This window comes from Colletes gigas, unplaced genomic scaffold (assembly GCF_013123115.1).
Source record: "Colletes gigas isolate AHSC1104 unplaced genomic scaffold, ASM1312311v1 Colletes_gigas_Sc00001, whole genome shotgun sequence".
NCBI lineage: Eukaryota > Metazoa > Arthropoda > Insecta > Hymenoptera > Colletidae > Colletes > Colletes gigas.
This window is the reverse complement of record NW_025106630.1, coordinates 9,576,223-9,588,235: the sequence shown is the minus strand read 5'-3', so window position 1 is coordinate 9,588,235 and position 12,013 is coordinate 9,576,223. Positions and strand designations below refer to the sequence as shown.

The 12,013-nt window shown below is 31.9% G+C and overlaps 2 protein-coding genes across 3 annotated transcripts; one reads left to right on the top strand and one right to left on the bottom strand.

Annotated features, from left to right (window-relative positions):
• Window positions 1–3,684: 3,684 nt before the first annotated feature.
• On the bottom strand, window positions 3,685–5,105 carry LOC122405201 (phosphatidylinositol-glycan biosynthesis class F protein). Of its 2 annotated transcripts, none has more exons than XM_043409761.1 (2): window positions 4,996–5,105; window positions 3,685–4,402 (listed from the first exon to the last, which is right to left on the bottom strand). In XM_043409761.1, the coding sequence occupies exon 2, from the start codon at window positions 4,381–4,383 to the stop codon at window positions 3,685–3,687; it is 699 nt and encodes a 232-aa protein (XP_043265696.1). In that variant the 5' UTR covers window positions 4,384–4,402; window positions 4,996–5,105. The 2 variants fall into 2 exon arrangements, with proteins under 2 accessions (XP_043265696.1, XP_043265687.1); XM_043409752.1 differs by lacking the exon at window positions 4,996–5,105 and adding an exon at window positions 4,479–4,607.
• LOC122405085 (E3 ubiquitin-protein ligase listerin) lies at window positions 4,728–11,919 on the top strand. Its single transcript, XM_043409585.1, has 22 exons — window positions 4,728–4,894; window positions 5,202–5,411; window positions 5,468–5,734; window positions 5,827–5,942; window positions 6,021–6,375; window positions 6,448–6,635; window positions 6,716–6,851; window positions 6,940–7,611; window positions 7,685–7,895; window positions 7,979–8,324; window positions 8,391–8,892; window positions 8,976–9,091; window positions 9,167–9,320; window positions 9,396–9,571; window positions 9,658–9,841; window positions 9,906–10,080; window positions 10,159–10,519; window positions 10,580–10,726; window positions 10,817–10,947; window positions 11,017–11,420; window positions 11,496–11,663; window positions 11,734–11,919. The coding sequence occupies exons 1-22, from the start codon at window positions 4,850–4,852 to the stop codon at window positions 11,791–11,793; spliced, it is 5,124 nt and encodes a 1,707-aa protein (XP_043265520.1). The 5' UTR covers window positions 4,728–4,849; the 3' UTR covers window positions 11,794–11,919.
• Window positions 11,920–12,013: the final 94 nt, after the last annotated feature.

The following is a 12,013-nucleotide window of genomic DNA, read 5'->3' as shown; positions in this document are numbered from 1 at the left end:
ATGAATATTTTCTTACTTTACAGCTGGCTCACTGGTAACTACCCTATGTACTGACAACAAGTAGTAAGTCCACTCCACTTATTCATATTTTATTATTTTTATTTGTTTGTTTGATGTGAATTCAACTTCATTTATGATCAGAGAATGTTCCTATTCTCGGTTTCCACTTTTACATTGTTCTTCGAATTTATGTGATTGCTTCGATATGTATAATATTGCAGGATATATTAACGTAACATTGTTTTCGATCATATACTATATTTGTTTCTATACAATGTCATGAATTTTTATTTTTAAGCTAGGTGATAGGTTGATAGGTCATTTTTAAGTGTTTAAAAACCTCCTTTTTAACCTCTTAGCTTAATGATGTTTCAGAGATGTGATGAGTCTACCGGGCCAAACATGAACAAGACGACTCAGAGAAGTGATAAGTCTACCGGGCCAAACCTTGGTGACGCTTTTGGCACAGTTGGAAATGAAATCGTAAGGCAGAGGGGTAAAACAACTGGTTGTATACGTGCTTTCTTTGGCAAGTGTAGTTAGTATCTTTTGCTTAAAATTATAATCTTCTTGCACACCGCGACTTTTAAGATGACAAATGTCATAGTAGATTCATTTTTAATTTGACACTAATTTTAAAATGAATATATAATGAGTACATATACATATATGAATAGTTCACTTTCTCTCGTCCGCTCGTTCTCTGGTTCTCGCTTTCCGAGATTATGTCTCGACCGAAAGGACCGGAGAGATTTTTGCTCGATCACCTCTGTTTGATAGAATGAAACATGTGACGCCTGTGTATTAGGTGTGATAGCTCTTACCGCTTCAACCCTGGTGCAGCTTGGTTCAGCTTAAGTGGGGCCTCGCCGAGCGCATATATTCTCCTCTTTATACGGAAAAGAGAATGACCTCCGGCGAGAGTCCCTGACCCATATCCGTTCTCGAGTACTAAGCGGGTCCTGTTGTGATCTTGTGTCCTCCAGGACCCGGCGGTTGTACGTAGAGAGGTCCGATCGACGTGGGTCAGGGGCGCGACTTGCTTTTCTGATAATCAAGGCCGGGGGGGATCAATCTGATACCCACACTCACTGCACGCTATGAGCACGTGTCGCGTCGCGTCGCGTTTTATTTAAGCGTGCGATGTTTTTACACGCCGCAGTTTTCAATATGACAAATATCGTAATATCGATCGAAAGTAGAGTCATGATTTTAATATCTTTTATAATACTTATAATTATATTCACTTTAGAATCAGTGTCAAATTAGTAGCTTCCGATTGTTCTTTACATTCTTCAATAATTAAATTCACTTTCATAATTCAGTCGATGACTTTGAGTATCTTCGATATCGAAAGATATCGAAGATACCCAAAGTCTTTCTTTATTTATTAAAATATATCATTAAATTGACGTGCAAGAAGATATTTCGCGACGAATACATTTTAGAGTCAAAGTAACCTCGCTTATTATGTACTATTTTTACTTTCTCACTGCACTTGCCTGTAGTTGTAGTATTCGTAGTTTTACTTGTTTTGTTTTGTTTGTTCTCTTACTAATCTATTAGACAAGTTTCTGTTACAGAGCAAATTCCTACGGAAGTGTTCGGTTTATAGAGGTAATAATTAAGAATTGTTACAATTTTCATTGATATTGCTTCATTTGTGTTTCAGGAAATCATCGTGGGATAAATAGAAGAAAGAAGAAAGAAGAATGTATTTCATGTATTTTGTTTCAGATTGTTTAGTTTATGTTTTAATAATTTAGATTTATACTTAGGTAAAATGTTACAGTATATTTCAGGAAATCTTCGTCGAAGAATCAACAAGGAAGAATATATTTTCTATGTATTTTCTTAGATGATTAGATAGGTAGGATGTAAACGAATTTAGATTTATAGTTAGGCAAATTCTTTCTCAAATAACTCTTTCGTTGGTTGTTTCCTTCGTTGGTTGTTTCCTTCGTTGGTTGCACTTTCGTTGGTTGCACTTTCGTTTATTGCTTCTTCGCTCATCACAAAAGATATTTATTAATGGAGGGTGGTTGGGAATCGGTTAGGGCGGGTCTCCATTCGCAGCAACCTCCTCGTGGTGAGACCTGGGTAATATTATTTAGCGTTTAATTAATAATCGTATCACTCTTAGCTGGGTAATGCAATTATTAATTAAAAACTGAATAATATTAGCAAATTGGCTGCGATCCACTTTGCGTAGATCATCATAAATATAGAACTTCTTCGCTAGGTTAGTTTTGATTCTCATTGATTCATCAAAAATTATAGAGTATTGTCACAGATGTAGTATAGAAGTAGATCCTTCATCCAATGTATTTTTGCGGCCTATTTTTATGGGGTCTCGAAACCCCATTACCATTTTCATGTCATTCGCAACGATACCAACAGATTTAGAAATGAATTTCTGAATTCCTATTGTTGGAGGTTCTTGTATTGCACAGAGTGCTCGAGCTTAGTATTAAGTTTCAGGCATCGACAGGACCGCCGAAGAAAGAAAAGACTTAAAAAGAGTCGAAGAGGCCCTGACAAACTGTCTCAAGGGTGGACTACAACAAATGGCTTTCCTGTCCTGAAAAGTCATTCCTGTTACTACTAACGTTACTTTACTCGTCTGTAGTTGTAGTTTCTCAGATGGTACTTGGTACCACACGTCCAATGTTTCGGACATCGCGTTTTGCATTAGGTTGCGAAATACAAATGATCGCGTTTGATTCCAAGATAGCGTTGCGAATATTATAAACTTATTGCGATTACCCTTAGCGTTGCGAACTGAATATTTTCGCATTTGTTTTCAGAGTAGTGTCGCGAGTTAGAATTTGATAACGGTTTGCTATTAGCGTTTTGAAAAATGAATGTTATTCGCGTTGTTTGTCTAAATAATTTTGCAAATAATTAGTTTCATAGTTAACTTTAGAGTTGCAAATGATATGAATTTGATCGCGATTGTTTTTAGTGTTGCGATTATTTTTTCGCGTTCGCTTTTCAGGGTAGGGTATCATGAATAAGTGGCAGAAACAACAAGGAAGATTATGTATATTTTATGTATCTTGTTAGATAATTATAAACAAATTAATAAATTAAAACAAGCGGGTCTCTATTCGCAGCAACTTCCTCGTGATGAGACTCGGTAATTGACCGAGTTAATAACTGCGTATTTATGTAATAATTATTTTGTGTAGGATGTATGTTCATATTCTGAGGTTAATATCCAAAACTATTAGTTTAATTTTTTGATAATTTATTAATCGTACATTTACATACGGAATGTGTAACAAAATTGATCTCAGTCATTATCATATAATTAACATTAGGAACTTTATAGGTATATAATGTGCTTATCTTGTATAGAACATTTATTTGCTATTTTAGCTGCTTTTATAACTTTACATAGGTCTATTAATTACTTTTGGCACATACAACTGCAATATATGTATAATACAAGTTTGTTCCATTGTAACTATAAAATCTCCTTATAAAATGCAAGACAAATTGCTCTAGAGAAACTAAATCAATAGGAATTAATAGCTGGAATTATTTTAATGTAAGACATCAGTTTATTATACAATTTCTTAATGTGGAAATGAATGACTACATATACAGATTGCTATATTTATAAAAATGACAGACATTTATAATACTATAATATATAACTATCTGTGTAATTATTAATATTTATCTATGAATCTTTTTACCTAATTTTAACATAGGTAATATTTTTGCAAGAGTAATAAAATGGGCTATCATATAACCAAGAAGAGCGCCTATTACACATGGTATTGGCCAAGTTTGCCATGGACGGTCCCAATCTAATGGAATTACAATAGCTCCTAACCATGCACCCAAAAGTGTTGTTTGAATGTTAGTTTTTATAGCATCTGCCAAGACATTGCCTTTCTGTGACTGTGCTCCTGTCATGATTTCTAATACACCATCTACTCCTAAATGCAGACTTGCAGGAACAAATGTAAGAGCAGTCAGTGTCAGCGTAAGCATAGTAGTCTCTTCGTGATGCATAAATAAAGGAGCACCAAATAATATAATAACTATATAATATACAACAGACAAGAGAAAAGCAGCTAACAAAAATTTAAAAATTTCTTTCAAGTATTTTGACCAATACTTTCTAGCTTTCGAAGATGCCCGTATTTCAGTTTTCCCTATAATTACTGTTTCAGAATGAAACATAGGGAACGATAATTTAATCACTTCTGCAAAAAGCAGAATTAATAGTACTGGAATAAACTTGTATTTTCCCACATTATACAAGTTATCATTTAGTTTGAGCAATATTAGAATACCAGGAAAGTAAATACACGTGAAAGAACAATATGATAATAGTAATCTTTGACCCAACTTGTTTCCAACATTCATGGTTGATAGTTTCCTTAACCTGCAACAAATACTTATGTGTTCATAATACAAAAATAAGGAAAAGAAATATTTACATGCATTTCATAGTTTCTTACTTGGTGTAAAATAAAGTAGTTGTTCTTAATGTAGTACTTGTTATGTTATCATATTTATGCAATATACATATCATCATATTCCATTACACCATTTCTTTTTACAACGATTAACAGAATTTTCATGCATACTATTTTTTAACAAGGTATTAATGTCAAATTGCATAAAATCGAAATATTATGCATTAGTTAATTTCAATTTTTCATTCAATTTCAAAAGATATATTACGATTAGAACGTGTATACGTCACACTTCATTTGTCAACATTCAGAAATCAGCTGTTACAAACGTGGTTCTGGCAGAGAATTAAAGGAGTAAAATTATTGTAGAATTGCAAGATCCATTGTTTAATGTTATTCTTGGGGCAATCATCATGGGGAAGAATAAACAAGCGCAACGAACAAAAAACAATGCAAGAGTAAGCGAAAGTTCATATCAATAATAAAGCACAATGTTAAAGAAATTATAGGTTAAGTTTTTTTATTGTGAGAACGTTTCAAATCTTGAAATTAAATTTACCCTCTTTCGAACGAAATGATAGTTAGTGTAGTGATTTAATGAAGCAGTGTTTACAAAACAGTGAACTAATTCCAAGCTTTTGTTCATCACTGTAGAAAAATTTGTCCATATTGTCCATATTGTTCATATTGGTTGTGCCTGATCCATTAAAACAAAATTTCTTAATGAAATACATTTTAATATTGCCAATTCTTTGTAATTTTTAGCCATCAAATAGTGGCCGCAGTGCAGAATTTCTGGGTACTGCATTGCCAAATTTTGTTGGTTTCTCAGCTGTGAAAGATGGTGGATATGTACCTATATTACCAGGTTTATCTCTCTGTAGTATAAATGAGATAGAAATGAGCAATGTTGATAGCAATTTTCAACTAGTGTTGAGAAAAATGAATAAAAAAGATGCAACAACTAAGTACAAAGTAAGATTGTTGTCACATATGTAAATAATATTGAAACTAAATCATTATATTTTCAGGCCTTGCAAGAATTTGTTGTCCTGTGTAGAGATTTAGAATTATCAGCTGTTGAAGGAATGTTACCATTTTGGCCACGGATATATTGTACCTTATCTATAGATATAGAACATAGAGTAAGAGAAGCTACACAATTGGCACATGCAGCTGTTGTGAAACGTGTAGGCAAGAGCATAGCATTGTATTTGAAACAACTTGCAGGAGCTTGGTTCATTTCACAACATGATACATACCCCCCTGCTGCATCAGCTGCTACTAATTCATTCAATGTGAATATGTGTTACATGTTATTTATAAAACACATGAAATTGATAAAGTCTGAGTATATCTTTTTAACAAGAAATTTTTTATTTATATATAGGACACATTTTCGCCAAAAAAAGTTATTAATGCTATTGTGCATTGCCAGTGTGAAATTTTAACATATATCTGTGATAGCATTACTGTTCATACACCACAGTCTTTGTCTCTGCAAAAGTATGTTTTGTAACTATGAAATATAAATGGTATTAAATGTAGAAACTTGTATTTATACCAGTTTATACATATTACTAGGAGTCTCACTGCAGAAGAAATGGAAGCAAAGTACCAAAGGTTGTTAATAGCAAGTGTAAAAGCTTATAGTTTTTATTTAAAGACAATTCCTGTTCAGGAGATTGAAAAAATGATCGATATTCATCAAAAAATTATAAACAATAACAAATTTTGGAAGTTAGAGAAGTATGATGCTTTATCTGTTAAAACAGCATTTTTCAATGTGTTAACATCACTGATTGAGAATACTGCTATACTGATACAAGAAGAAAAAAAGAGAACTGTAACAACTATTATGAATAATCTTGATGAAACAGAACCTGCACTCTTGTCTGCTATATGGGAATGTGTGCTTGTAACTATAAATAAAATACAGGTAAATAATTGTTACTTACGCAATATTTAGTATAGTAAGTTTAATTGAATTACATGAAATCATTTTTATTAGGATTGGTATTGTGTAGTGAGCATTGAAAAACTAGTATTGCCAAAATTATGGCGTGTTTTACGAAGTGGTGGACAATGTTGTGCTAGTATTGTTTACCCAAATTTGTTACCATTTATCAGTCAGTTTCCAAAACTAAATGTTGATGCTTATAATTTGTACATAAACTTTTTTGATAATATGCGACAAGGGTAGGTTATCGGTATAATTAATACTTTATTGTTTATATTAAATTATACATTATTTTGAAATACCTTAATGTATTTTTTAGATTTTCCGTAAAAAACGTACAAATGGGCCGTTCAGAAATGTTTGCAATAGCAACGTCATTTGTTGAATGTTTACGCTATTCTATTCTTCTAAATGTTAATAATCAAGATTTATGCAGTGCACTTCTCAAAAAACAGGTCTCTTATTTTATATCATTTATCCATACTGAATGTTAATGCAGTTCTTTGTGTAGGAGTATTTATAATTAATACTGAATTATTTCAGCTTATGCCATGCCTAGAAATATGTTTAAAGGAAAATACTCCTATGAAACAAATACTTTTTTGCGAAATTACACAATTAGTGCGGTATTGGAGTAAAAATCGATATAACAAAGATTACAAATCATATTCCTACTTAATACAAGAATTTTGGCGTGAACTCAATGCGCTGTTCCATTCAATCATAGACGCATCCAACAATTTTGAATCAGATACAAGTAATTCTCAAATTGAGTTCTTGATTACATTGAAAACAGCACCTGTACACGGCCGTAAAAATTTAAAGGTGAAATTTTCTAATTCAGAAGGGGATATAAAAGTTAAGTCTCAAACTCAAGATACAAAAATTGATAAGGATACTGAATTCCTTGCTGAGCTGAATAAATTTGTTCATTCCCTTTGCATAAAATATTTCAATGAAATCACAGAACATCGCACTAAAAAGTATATCACATGCTTAAATAAACTTATAACGTGCTTTGAAAGTGAAGAACTTACAAACCTATCAGAGTCTTCGGAAATAAAAATAAACTTCTTTAATTTCTATGATCAAATTTTACGAAATTGGTTACTGGAACAATCGATAGGAACAGAAGATATAGTAGAATTAATATTCAATATCATTAAGTACATGAATGATGCTGAGAAAAATGATGTTTTAAAGTCACTTACACAGGTAAAGAATGTTCACAATTTTGTAAAAATGTATAAAATTGTACATATTAATATTTTGATAAATGTACTTTTAGTTTGAAAATATTGTGACAATAAGAAGCATTCTATATTGTGCTCTATCAAAGAAACATAGAAATGATCCAGTAGTAAAGAAATGGTGTTCACAATCTAGGATGACTAGTTTATTGTTAGATGTAGTAAAAGAAATTGCTTCAGGCGATTATTCTGAATTAGAGAAAAATCAGAGTCTTATTTTATTAGCCTTTGAGCCTTCTGACGATGGCAGTAAGTTTTTATATTTGATTGCATTGTATTTTATTAATGTAGCAAAAAATAACATGTATATTAGTATTTATTATAATTTTTAGATTTATTAATAAAAGAAGAGGCAATCAATGAAATTGTATCTATACTTTGTAATTCAATTCGTGAAGTGGATGAAACGTGTTTGTTACATTTTGCAAAATTAATTTCTTGTATTGTTCCATTGACATGGACTCATGAACAGTTGAAATTAGGAGCTGTACATGTTTTAGAAACGCTCTTTGAATTATGTTCTCAAGACTGTTTTAGTAACAATTCCACTTTTATTGAAATAATGCATGATGTATGGAAAAAGGGACTCCTGCAAGCTACACAAAAACTAGCTCAACCAGCACTGATGGAGTTGACTAAAAAGTTTGCAGCCATTATATGGAAGAAGATATATAACTCGTAAGATAATTATTATTATGCGCGAAATGTTTTTGTTTATTTTATAACATGATTAATGCTTTATAGAAGCGAAGAGCATACCAAAGAAATATTGGTGGGCATAGCAGCTGATTTTCTTGAAGTTATAATCAATAACCAGGTCTATATAAATGAAGATTATGAACAAGAAATTATTTTAACATTTTTAACAGATGTGAATATAAATGCATGGATGGCTGATGTAACTGGAATAATTATGTATGGCGAAGTAATAAGTGGTAAATTATATGTATCCACTCTTGATCAGAGGATACAGATTTATCAAAATTCCATGTCCATTGATTTAATTAGTACTACAGTAATAGATAATACCGAGAATTGTTTAAAATGGGCATTATTTAATGCAAATTTATTAAATAATCTGTGCTTAAGATTAAAAAACAGAGACGAGGAGGAAGATGAAGGAAAGGAAACGAATATTGAAAAATCATTGATACACAATATGAATTTACCAGGAGTTACAAATCTTTTAATAAATATTATATATACAATTATTTTAGGACGAATTTATACAAATTATTACAAATCTGCAAGTATAATAATTTATAGCACTACAATATTTAATTAATCGTACAAAATGAAAGTAATGCTTCACTAATTAATCTTTTTCAGACTAAACATTACAGCAACGTAATTAATATTTTAACAACTGTTGAAACTAGTTTTAAACAAATACAGATGTATATTAATGAAGACATTTATACTGAAATTGTGAATCACATAAATATGTAGGTTCTTCTTTCTATAATGACTGATCATTAATTTCATTCTTTACTAAATTTATTTTAAACATATTTATACAGGAATTATTCAAACTATGGCAGTATGTTACCATACATAATACACTTTTGTTGCACTGAATTATCTATAAAGAAGAAATCAGAAGAACTACTTAAAATTTACAGCAATATTAATTTATCTACTGAAAATAATGATATGTATCTTCAAGGACAACAGGTAGTACAATATTAATTTACAATCTTTTGTATTGTAAATTAATATTTTATATAATGACAGAATACTTTACTTTAGATTCTGTCAAAACTTCAAAGTTCGGAAGACACTTCAATAGCAACAGATGATGTTCATGTAATGATAGCAGCAAGAAATGTGCTTATTAATCAACAAACCAATTTGAATTATTCTAAAATTTTAGAAAAATTAATATCGTATGAGAAGGAAAACCCTATGCTATTACTTCTTGATTGGTATCTATAATAATTTTACTTAATAAAATTTCGTAAGATCTGTCGAATTAATTATGAAACATACATTCGTATCTCTTTTTTTATAGTGATATCTCACAGATTCCGTGGGAAAAACTAACTTTACCTTTGGAAGTTATAAGATTTCTAACGGAACTTATAACGCAAATTCCATCGAATTTAACATTCGAACACTGGAATTTTATTTCGATATCTTTGGCTCTGTGGCAATTGACCATTGCGAAATCAGAACAGAACGCTAATGACTTCAAAGTGTGTATATGATAGCTTACATTATTAATTTTATTTAATACTCTCCTTTATTGCCTTATTATAGGTATCTACACTGACAGTAGCCGTTTGTCAGCTTTACCATGCGTTCCAGAATTTAATTAAGCAATACGAACAAGGACAGATAACAGACTTACCGAAAATGTTGTTAGAGGAATGGAACAATTTTTTCGTTGGTGTTATACAAAGCGGAATTATTAAATCCTGGATGTTTTACGCAAGTATGTCTATTTTAAAAAAATGGAACGGCAAACTAGTTTATAATTGTTGACTTTTCTAATCTGTTGAAAATTGTACAGATTCTTATAATGAAAAAACAACAGGATTGAAACCTGTCGTAGTGTTGGATCATCTAGGAAAAGCAGTGAAAATATCAGACGGAAATATACTCTTCGAAAATCAATCAAACGTGTCTCCCGAAGTACCCGTTGATTTGAACCAAACTGTACAATTGTCGCTAAAATTATTTCAGTCTCCCGTAGTTAGTATACAATTGGGCGCATATCATTTGTTAAAACACGCAGTACCGGTGCTTGTGAAACAAGACAAAGCAACCGTGGAGTTAGAAAACTTTGATGCGAATAATTTGAACATTAAAAAAGTGGAAGACGTATTGCAAAGTACGCAGAACATCGTGAACGCTATTTTGATGGATTTCAAGTAAGTTTTCGCATAGAACACGATCGAAGGAGCATACTGTTCATCATGATATTTTTTTAGATTATGTGATACAGTTAGTTGCACTATCCAACCATACACGGATTCCTACACGTACACCGTGGGGTATTTATTATCCTGGGCTATCGTCTTAGACATGTGTGCGAATGCTCATGGAGATCTGCTCTATCAGTATGCCGAAATACTCAAGTAAAATTCTTTTAACGTTTTTTGAATCTTTCTTATTATTCGACAGAAATTCTTTACAAATTTATAACGGTTTATTTATACGGCTTGCAGAGATAATTTCTTCCCGAGTTTATTAAATAACATATTCCGTTTAATGCCGGTAGAGGTACTCCAAGATAATAAGAATAAAGGTGCAAAATTAACGGAGATATTTTCTACAGAACCATCTCTCGATTTTAGAGGTACTCGTGCTTATTATTTCCCCCGATAAAATTTCATTGCAAAATTCGTTTATTCTCATTGTTTTATAGAAAGTTGGACGGAATGGAGATTGGATCATATAGTGTGCTGGTTATACACAAATAGTTTAAGGCATTTGCCAGTGTTGGTAAGGCAATGGTGGAGCACCAGCGACAGTAGAGTCAGTGCTGCAGTAGACAAGATCACAACGCATTATATTAGCCCTATGCTTTGCCAAGAGGAGCTTTCAAATAACAAGTTACATATTAGTGAAAATATGCAAGTAAAGGTTCATCCAACGTTCCGTGAAGTTGTAGCCTTGTATCAGATGGCTGACACGAAATTGGAGCTCACTATCACCTTGTCAACTAATCATCCTTTGGGACCAGTTACGGTCGAACCTGGACAACATACAGGTGGAACTGCAAATTGGCGGAATTGTCACATGCAGTTGTCCATATTTCTTACGCATCAAGTAATAATACTGATAGATAATTAGATCACGTTTTTTTCTGAGGACATTTTACAAATGTTGGTTTGTTCCGTATAGAATGGATCTGTATGGGATGGTCTTGCATTGTGGAAAAAGAATTTAGATAAGAAATTCGCCGGTGTCGAAGAGTGTTACATATGTTTCAGTATTTTTCATATGAGTTCATACCAAATACCGAAATTATCGTGCAATGGATGCCGGAAGAAGTTTCACACAGCTTGTCTGGTATGTTTGTGTCCATAATAATTGCAGTTTTTATCGAGATCATTTTTGAAAGTTACATTTTTATTTTCAGTATAAGTGGTTCAGTACAAGCCAGAAATCCACCTGCCCCATATGCAGGAACGTATTCTAATTATCTTGTATTATTTACGAACAAAATTCTTAGCTTTAAGTAAACTGATACATATAAGTTGTGTATACCTAATCAATGTATATTACGTAAATTAATAATAAATTTGAGTTTATAATAACATGTTATTACGGAGCAATTTGTTCGTGTTTTTCGTGCGTGAGAAATACTTTGAACCGAAATGTGTTTAAACATGATATCGTTAATCAATTTATCCAATGTT

What these genes read in the sequence shown, in the direction of transcription:
- LOC122405201 (XM_043409752.1), bottom strand. Translation starts at nt 4,555, where the DNA reads ATGATGATATGTATATTGCATAAATATGATAACATAACAAGTACTACA. An exon ending in ACTACTTTATTTTACACCAA is followed by an intron (nt 4,403 to 4,478) that starts GTAAGAAACTAT and finishes TATTTGTTGCAG; the next exon opens with GTTAAGGAAACTATCAACCA.
- LOC122405085 (XM_043409585.1), top strand. Translation starts at nt 4,850, where the DNA reads ATGGGGAAGAATAAACAAGCGCAACGAACAAAAAACAATGCAAGA. An exon ending in GAACAAAAAACAATGCAAGA is followed by an intron (nt 4,895 to 5,201) that starts GTAAGCGAAAGT and finishes TGTAATTTTTAG; the next exon opens with CCATCAAATAGTGGCCGCAG. An exon ending in ATACAAATTATTACAAATCT is followed by an intron (nt 8,893 to 8,975) that starts GCAAGTATAATA and finishes AATCTTTTTCAG; the next exon opens with ACTAAACATTACAGCAACGT.